This window comes from Coturnix japonica, chromosome 36, assembly GCF_054131305.1.
Source record: "Coturnix japonica strain WE chromosome 36, WE-NBRP24, whole genome shotgun sequence".
Lineage (NCBI taxonomy): Eukaryota > Metazoa > Chordata > Aves > Galliformes > Phasianidae > Coturnix > Coturnix japonica.
In genome coordinates this window covers 2506469-2515671 of record NC_140698.1, presented here as the reverse complement: position 1 = coordinate 2515671, position 9203 = coordinate 2506469, and the positions used below count along the sequence as shown (strand labels likewise).

General features: G+C 50.9%; 1 protein-coding gene across 2 annotated transcripts; it reads right to left on the bottom strand.

The window, feature by feature from the left end:
• Positions 1-5491: 5491 nt before the first annotated feature.
• Positions 5492-8083, bottom strand: LOC146755096 (uncharacterized). 2 transcript variants are annotated; one of them, XM_085526350.1, is made up of 4 exons: positions 7037-8083; positions 6881-6962; positions 6289-6482; positions 5492-5849 (listed from the first exon to the last, which is right to left on the bottom strand). In XM_085526350.1, exon 1 carries the CDS (start codon positions 8000-8002, stop codon positions 7586-7588), a length of 417 nt encoding a protein of 138 aa, XP_085382476.1. In that variant the 5' UTR covers positions 8003-8083; the 3' UTR covers positions 5492-5849; positions 6289-6482; positions 6881-6962; positions 7037-7585. The 2 variants fall into 2 exon arrangements, with proteins under 2 accessions (XP_085382476.1, XP_085382477.1); XM_085526351.1 differs by lacking the exon at positions 6289-6482.
• Positions 8084-9203: the final 1120 nt, after the last annotated feature.

The following is a 9203-nucleotide window of genomic DNA, read 5'->3' as shown; positions in this document are numbered from 1 at the left end:
TATTTGTTTATGTAGTCAGTGCTAGGGTTTGATTTAGACAGCTCCGTCATCTTTTCAAGAGCTGCACCATGGTCGGCTGTGGAGAGAGGGTGAGTGGGAGGGGACACCTGTGTCCCACAGTGGCTCCTCCAGTCAGTGAAGGTCCTGAAATTGGTCTCTTCAGCTAATAGGGAGCTTTCCTCAGCTACCGTGTGTTTGGAGAGAGGAAGAGCAGTCCCAGGACCTTCAGCTGTTAGACTCTTCAGACGGACCTTGTGGAGACATCTGCAGGTGTAGTCTGGGATGGAACGGCTCCTGTTTGGCTCTTGTTACCCACGCGCAGCATGTGGTTATTGAGCTTATAAGGGAGCAACATAGGAAAGAATCCTGTACTCATTTACTACCTAATGCTAAGTCATTCCTCCTCATGGGGAAGTGACTAAGCATTGGTCCTGGGTGCTAGGAGAGGAATGTCAGATCTGAAACCAGTGTGAATGATGGACAGCCTTGTTAAACACAGGGCTGCTCTGCAGTGCAGAGGTGCTTGTGAGTTCAGAAGATACCTGCTGAAGGAGAACTGCTTTGCTGTTGGATGTCATCAAGCTGCAATCTGCCCGGGCAACAGCAAAACAGGCAGAGGTGTGTGCTCCAGACTGTGCCAGCCTTTGATTCTGTTCCTGAGGTGAGCTGTGCTTTGCTCGCTGCAAATTCCAACTATATTTGTAGGAATTATTACTATGAATAACACAGTGGTGGTGTTTGAGTCGCAGACAGATGCAGCAGAGCCTTTGCTCTGATCTTTTCAGGAACTCAAGCAGCTTTTTGCCATCCCCACCTGGAGCCATTGAAGCGTGCAGCCAGGAGCTGGACTCAGTGGTCCTCGCAGGGACCCTCCAGCTCAGGAATTCTATCATTTTACAATCACTGAGCTTGGCAGACATGCAAAGAGTGTGGGTGTGACAGCTAGCAATTAGCATGGCCAGCATCAGGAACCCATGGTTATGAGCTTAGGGCTGGTTTAGGTTTGCCAAGCGGGGGGACTAATGCTGGGATCCTTCTCTCCAGCCAGGAGGCTCTCACACAGCAGCATGGTTCTGTGTTTGGCAGGTGGGTTGGACCCAGGCTGTGCAGGAATCAACTGGGCTCTGCTTCAGCTGCAGACTGAGGGCCTTTGGCTGCAGCCAGCTGCTGTTCACACAGGGTACAGAAAGCTCCAGAGCCACACAAGGGCCTTCAGGCTCCGAGTGAAACCCCACAAGCTGAGGGGAAGGAAGTGAACATCACCAGAGGTGGGGACTGCACAGCACTGATGTGTGGTGACAGACCGGGGTGGGCGGTGAAGTTGGGAGACCAAGAATGAAAGATGGGAAAAGCAGCTGAATTTAAAGGAAGAGATGTGAAACCAACAGGATCATCACCCTGTAATTGCCAGCCCAAACAAGGGACGTTTTGACCAGCGACTGCTCTGATCCACTTAACAAAAGCCACAAAACCACTCCATAAACTTAGAAGAACTGCTCAAAGCCACAAGCTACAGGTACTGGAGGAGAGCAGGACCTTTGCCCTGCAGTCAGCAGCAGTTTCAGACACACCAAAGCCGACACTGGTTTGCTTCCGTATCTCTTGTGGGACGGCCCCAGCCAAATCATCCCTTCTGGTCTGAGGATGAGGAGGGTCAGATCCTTTCAGAGCACCAAACCTGGCAGCCAACCTCATCACCAAACAAGCAGCCAGGATCCAAACGCCAGCACTCTCCATTCATCATCCCACTTCCTTGCTGCAGTCAGTCCAATGCTTCATGAGATTCAGAAGCAAACAAAATCAATACAGTCATCTTGATCCCTGCAGGAACACGCTGTGAGCAACAGAACACCGTCCTGGAAGAACTACCTCCATGAACAGAGGCAGCGACCACCTCCTCCCCTCCTACAGCCTCATTGCTTTCTCCTTAAGTATCACCACATGGAGCCTTGACACTCCCTGGCACCCAGACACCAAAGGGCTCTTTTCATGTTTTTTACACCAGGCTGGGAAAGAATCTTGGCTTCAAAACTTCCAGAACAGCAAGAAGGAAGTATTGGTTCTCTTCACAGACAGCCTTGGCTCTTCCGCTGCTGCCAGTGGGGAACATCAGCAGAGAGCATCTCTAAAGCAGAGAGAAGCACATGTATGAGAATGAAAGTCAATTAGGTCTGAGCAGGAATAATAGGGATTTAATTGAACTATGTGAACTGGAACTCGGGTCACAAGCTGCTTATTAACCTGCCTCAAGGGATCATGCAGCTTGCACTGGAAGAGCACAAGGATGCACTGTGAGCGGGACAGCATGTGGTCAGAGAGGGAGACCTGCTTGAACAGTCAAAAATGGAAGAGAAAAACTGCTTGAGATAGATGCCTGGGAATTTGAGGACTTACCACACAGTCTTTCCTTCCTTTCCTCTTCTGGGGAGGGAACCAAGTAACACCAGCCAGAGCTCACCCAGCTCACCGCTCCTCCTGCAGTCCAAGTGGCTGCCAGGCAGCTCCCTGCTACAGCTACACTTGCCATGGGGCCTACAGAAATCCCCATTATCAATTGACTGAATCCCCATCTAATCCCCTGATCCTATTAACAAACACTGCCTTTATTTTGCTACCTCCATGGGGGCTCTTGGAGCCAACATCCCTCATGAGAGGCAAATTAATTAAGACATTGCACCGTTTCCTCTTTCCAGGAAGGTGGAGGTGTTCTGGCAGACATTTTGCTGCTTCCAAGTCAAGCACAGACTCACGCATGCCTGAAAGTTTGAGCCAACCACCCTCACACAGATCGAAGGAGCTGAAAGGCCTCCCCTAAACGCGTCACTCTCGTGAACAGGCCATGGATGTCCCTGTGTTTCTACAGAGCTCAAGAAGCTTTCATAGTAAACAGAAAGAGGCAGCATGACTTTTAAAAAGTTACTTTGGCTTTAATTTGAAACAAAGATTATATGTAATTGGTATCAGATATTTTTGTCATGTTTCTTTGTCCTGAGATCTCCAAGCAACTTCGGAGTGCTTTTGTCTCGCATGCTTTGTTCTGTTCTCCTCATGCTGCCCACCTGACTCATCCACCAACAGCAAGGGAGAGAAGCAAACGTGGTCCTTCTCACACTGATGGTTCCAGCAAATGTGCTGCTAGTCTTCTGGTAGAGAACAGACACAGCACAGCACTGCTGCTGGACCTGGGCTCACAATGCATTTGTCAATTGAGGATGGCAGTCTGTGTATGCAAAAGGATGGCAGACTTGCAGCCCCACCACAGAACCCTTTTCTTCAAAGCCACTGTAAGCTCTGGGGCACCTAACACATCAGGTTCTCCTCCCGTTGACTCATTTGTGATCAAACAAACCAAGCAGTGAGCTGGCATCAGGAAGCTCCAGATGCCTTACGGAGACTCTGGCTATGACACCACCTCTCTCCAGACCCTTCTAGCCATATTTCAGGCTAACACAGGTCCCTGGCCCTGAAGAGACAGACTCTAAAGGAATGCAGTGTCTTCAGCTCTTGCCATATATCAAGTCCCAAATAGGTGAAGTCCTCTTTGCTGCTAATGCATTGGAAGCCCTTCCCTTCCAGCTTCCTTAGTTCCAATCCGCAGTCCACGAAAGGGAAAGCACAGCCATGCCTGAAAAACAGACCACGCAGTCTGTTGCCTTTGGTGCACTTCTGAGGAAGCATTCCAGGTGATTCTGCTGTCCTTTGTGCCTTCCTGCTCAAGCCCTTATCGCTTCTTTTTGCTTTCCTTGGCTTTCTTGCTCAGCTGAGCAGCACTTGCCTTGGGTTTCTTCACCATCTCCCAGGTCTTAGACTCAAAGCCCTCCAAGTCCTACAAGAATCAATTTGGAAACAGTCAGGGAGCTTTCTAACAACGTGCTGATGCCCAGCTCATTTCGGGCATTTATGTGAAAGCAAAAGTACGTAAGTGCTGGGTATCTCCGCTGGAATGCATCTATATCAGGCTGAGCCTACATTTAGTAAGACCTGAGCAGCACCATCCCTGCTTCCTCTGCATGTGTTTCTGGATGAGTGTTAATCCACACACAGCCTGTTACCACAGAGGTTGTTATAAGCTTAAGTGCCTAAATCAGGCTTTGTAGAGAAAAAACACCCCCATTTTAACAGCAGGACAAAAACCAACACTAAACAACAATTATTCACACCAGAAAAAGATATCACAGAATCACCAGCATGTATTAAACCACTGAAAAGGTATTTCTGCTAAATTTTCATCCTTATCACGTGCGAGACAAAAGGTAAGCCTCAAAACAGCAGTCAGAATGTCACAGTCAGAGCCCTTACACCAAGACCAAAATCCAGGCAGGGCACCGAAGGCAAAGCTCTCTTCACCTGCACTAACAAGGAATCCTAAGCTATAAAGCTTGTTTCCTTCAGGGCAGATGACAGATCATATTTCAGCCATGGGAAATAAAGTCTAGTTATCTGGTAAAGACACGAGGGAACAGTGCCAGTCTCATTGGAGAAAGCGCACACACACAGATTGCCTCCTTTCATTAAATGCATTTGAGTCTAAACATTGCTTTAGCATCTTGGGTTCTAGCAGTCAGAGCTTGCCAACTGGAAAAGGACACACAGAAAACGGCAGAGCAAGATGTGCTAGCTTCAAGCTTCCAACACAGAGCACCAGATAATAGTGGGGCAGACACGCATCTGACAGTATCCTTTAATCAAAGAGTCCTGTTCAATCATCTCTAAAGTCAATGGGCTATTACGATTCACATCTGTGTGGCTTCCCAAGGAAAGTGAGTTGGCTGCCTTTCCAAAGGCTGTAATCAGTGCATGGGGAGCTGCGAGGCTCTGCATTAACAGAGCAACAAGCAGCTATTACTCAGGTTTGTAGATTGGTGCTGCTGAGAAGTGAACACTGATGCCTTCTGCTGTTCAAACCAAGGTAGTCTCCAAAGCCTGAGGCCTCTAAAACTAAGAAGCTCATCTGTACCTGAACCTAAGCATCATTCCTAAGAAATGGAGAGTGTCTCTTTTGTTTATTGTCATGTGAATTAATCACATGCACAGGAAATCACGGGGAGAGTGCATACAGAGAAAATAAGAAATAGAGCATACAAACAACTTAAACACAAACAAGTTTGTCAGTTCTATCGCATTAATAGGACAAATGAGGGCCAGAAACCACACAACAAACAAAGCAGTCATCATTCTCAAGGAACAAGCTCTAGATATACAGTATCCACAGAAGTACAGAATAGAGACAAGCTCAAGGCGCAGGGACACCTTTCTTCCTCCCACGCTGCTTTTGTTTCTCTCAGCCCTCGGAGAACAAGGGATGCTCACAGTCCATCGCCAGCAGTTCCAGATGGGCTGAAAGGCCACCAGTTGGGAACACCAACACGGAAACGTGGGACAAGCAGCTCCATTTCCAGGAGGGACATGAAGCCGACCACATCATGACCCTGCGATTGCCAGCCTGAGCCAGGCACATTTTGAGCAGCTATTGAAAGAGGCAGCACCACTATTCAAATGTTTGTTTCACTTTTATTTGCAATAGAGAGATGCTAAATGCATCAAAAATACATTTCAATATGAAATCAAATAGTTGGGATACTGGTAGTGACTAAAGACAAAGCTTCCTTAGTTCCTCTCCGCAGTCCATGAAAGGGAAAGCATGGCCAGGCCTGAAAACCAGACCACGCAGTGTGTGTCCTTTGGTGCACCTCTGAGGAAGCGTTCCAGGTGATTCTGCTGTCCTTTGTGCCTTCCTGCTCAAGCCCTTATCGTTTCTTTTTGCTTTCCTTCTTGCTTCTCAGCTGAGCAGCACTTGCCTTGGGTTTCTTCACCATCTCCCATGTCTTAGACTCAAAACCCTCTGAGTCCTGCAAGAAGCAATTGGGAAACAGTCAGGGAGCTTTCTAACAACTGGCTGACAGCTGCTTTGGGAGCTCAAGTCACCTGACCGAGCAGCTTTGGGAGACCAGCACAGGAAATCGCCTTCCTGACCTCAGGGCACATTAGAAACTCCACATCTGTCAAGTTCCCAAAAAACCCATGCAAACCAGAGCCTAAAGTCCTCTCTAGCAAGGCGGTCCATGCTGGGAGGGTGGACCCTCTGCCTGGCAGCTCATAGGGCGCAGCAGCAGCTGCAGGATAGGATGAGCTGGCACCTCAAGGCTGCTGGCGTGCGGAAGGAAGGACAGAACCAAGTGCAGCACTCTCAGCAGTGCCGGGGCACACTGCCATAGGCAACAGCTACAGACAGTTCCCTCCCAGCCGACTGCCTGAGCATTCCTATCAATCTCACACAGCGCAACTTACTGCCTTTGGGGACTTGGAAGCTGGCAGGATGATGGCCAGCACACACAGGAGCTGGAAAAGGGCTCCAAACAAGAGTCTGTAGCGCAGCATGTTCTCCAGTATTGTGGGCTCAGGGACCTCAGGTGGTGAGAAATGCAGTTCAGCAGCCATAGCGCAGACAGCTGCTGCTCCACTGCTCTCACAGAGGCTGCGTGCTGTAAGGGGGGAAAAAGGCATCATTAGTCTCAGGCTAATGGGTCTCAGTCTCACTGCAATGGGGTTACTTCCTGCGAGCAAACATTTCCAGGCTGACTTAGAGAGGTGCTGGGAAGATATCCAGGGCCTACTGACCCGAGAACAGAGGGACAGCAAACTTGCATTTCAGTTGCCTTTGCCCGCCTGCCTAGGAAAAGAGCCCTCAGCCTTCAGTACTGCTGCACTTGCAGGTGGGGGGAAGAGAAGCAAGAGAAGACGGGTGGATGTCAAATAAGGGAAGAGCTTAACAGACAAGAATAAACCTATCCCTGAGCTCCATCACACACGCGTGACCACTGCCTCATTAATATTAATACCAGTATTATTCACAGAATTAAAGTTTCCCATGTTCACGTACCTGGTTGTGGACGTGTTTGCTGTCTTGCTGCTGCTGTGCTCTACAACGCCAGACACAGAAATAAAGTGCGCAGAAAGCTGATCTGTTGAAGACAGAGGAGTGAGCTGTGCTTAACCAACACTGCTTCAGCACACGCTTACAGTAAGGCACACCTACCTTACAATGGCCACGCAGGAAGCTCTAGACACAGCTCCGGACTGTTTCCATGAAGCCCAATTGCATTTCACAGCCACTCACGCTGTGCTCCTCAACAATCTGCAACAGAAAAGTCACAAGATGCAAATCCCATCCCTCGGAGATGTCACAGACCTCTGCGCTCATGAAGCAGCACTCATGTCATTGGGTGAGAAAGCAGACGTGTGCTTACCGAGTGAGCGCTGTTTGCTGCCATCTGCTGGTAGGACCCCACCTAACTCTAAGTACGAACACTAACCTATGCCTAACTCTAAAACAGGAACAGAAACCTACACCTAACACTAAAACATGAACAGTAACCTACAGCTAACTCTAAAACAGGAACAATCATCTACTAACACTAAAACGTGAACAATAACCTACTCTTAACTAAAAAATGCAAACAATAACCTACTCCTAAAACTACAACTAAACTTAACACTAAAATCCACAATAGAAATAGGGTTAAGATGGAACCGGGGGCCCGCAGAGGTCTCAAAGGAGGAGCTGATGTTAAATGAAGCCACCCGGCTAATGCCGGGGGCGGGGGCCGCGCAGACGGTAAGGAGCCCAGCGCCTGGACCAGTGATGGCAGAGCTGAGATGGTAAGGATGTGGGGCCTGGCACGGTGGTATGGTGCCAGGCCAGCTGTGCCACGGGAGGATCCACCTCCATGGGCTCATCTGGAGGTGGATCCACCTCCATGGGTTCATCCGGAGGCGGATCCACCTCCATGGGCTCATCCGGAGGTGGATCCACCTCCATGGGCTCCACGGAGGTGGTCATGCCGCTGGTCCAGGCGCGATGGGAACGGGCTCGCTTGCCTGTCTGCCACCTGATGGTCATGGCGGGCCCCCTCCTCCTCCTCTTCGACCCTGCAGTCCCCGGCTCCATCTTCCCACCTAAATCGTGGGAATCCTCCAGCCTTGCTCTCTTGGCTTCCGACATGGCTGTCAACGTCCAGAGCTCTCAGAGGCGAGTGCGTTGCATGGGGCAACAGTGACCAAGGTGACCAAGGTGACATGGCCAGGGTTCTAACATGGCGGCTGCACTGCTGGCACTGCTGGCACTGGCGTTCCACATGGTATGAGGAGGGGGCTGGAGGACAGGGCACGGCACGGGAGCCAGAAGGCACTGCCTGTGCCCAGCGGGCAGCTCTTCTCTCCAGCAGCAAGAGGCCACAGAGGAGCTGGCCCTGAGCAAAGGGCCCTCAGCCTCCTTCATCCTCCCCCTTCTTCCACAAGGGAATCTCTTGGCGCTGCCATACGCAGCACGCAGCACCACGCTGATCTGATGGGGCTCCTGAGCTCAGCGCCAACAACAGCAGGCTCCAAAGGGCACCTGACTATGCCTGCCTGCTGGGACACACCAGCTCTGCACTCCATGTTCCAATCCAGAGCCTCTCCTTGTAACACCTCTGACTCCATTTGCATCCACTCACTCTGATTACATCCCACATCCGCACACCATGCTGGAACACACACGGGGCCACGCTGCTTCACCGACCCTCAGTGGGGACCCACAGCCATACAGCACCATCAGCACAGCAGAACCGGGCCGTGCTCCTGATGCTGCCGCTTGTCCAGCCTCCCTCTCGCTGCCCCCATTCTGCTCAGGCAGCCGGTCCCAGCAACAAACACCAGCACAGAACTGCAGCCCCGACTCGTCCCGCTCACTGACAGCCAGAGCAAGGACATGTTACACACCTTCCTTCAGCTCCGATCACCTTCCTGGCACCACCATGCCGCCATGGCCTGGAACTGCTCCCGCCGGCACCAAGCGCTTCCTGCCCCTCCATCCCCCGCTCCTCCTTTCCCTTCACTTTCCATCCGCACTCAGGACGCAGATCTCAATGGAGGTGGCTGCAGAAGATCATCAGTGCAGGCAATCAATGGCTCGTGCTGCGCTTCACTGCCTTGTGCTCCTCACTGACTGCTCTGTTGTGCCCTTTCCTAACCCTGCAGGATCAGGATGGCCAGGCTGGCTTTACTGCAGAGCCTCATCATCTGAGTCTGAAGCCTTGGGGGAAAAGCTCAGCAGCTGCCGAGGGAAGATTTCATGCCATGTCCTGCACACAGCCCAGCCCTCCCTGCTCTGCACTCCTGGCATCCCCTGCAGCCCCTGTGCTGTGACCAACACGATTTGTGCT

Excerpts from the sequence above, each read along its gene's own strand:
- LOC146755096 (XM_085526350.1), bottom strand. The coding sequence starts at position 8,002 with ATGTCGGAAGCCAAGAGAGCAAGGCTGGAGGATTCCCACGATTTAGGT.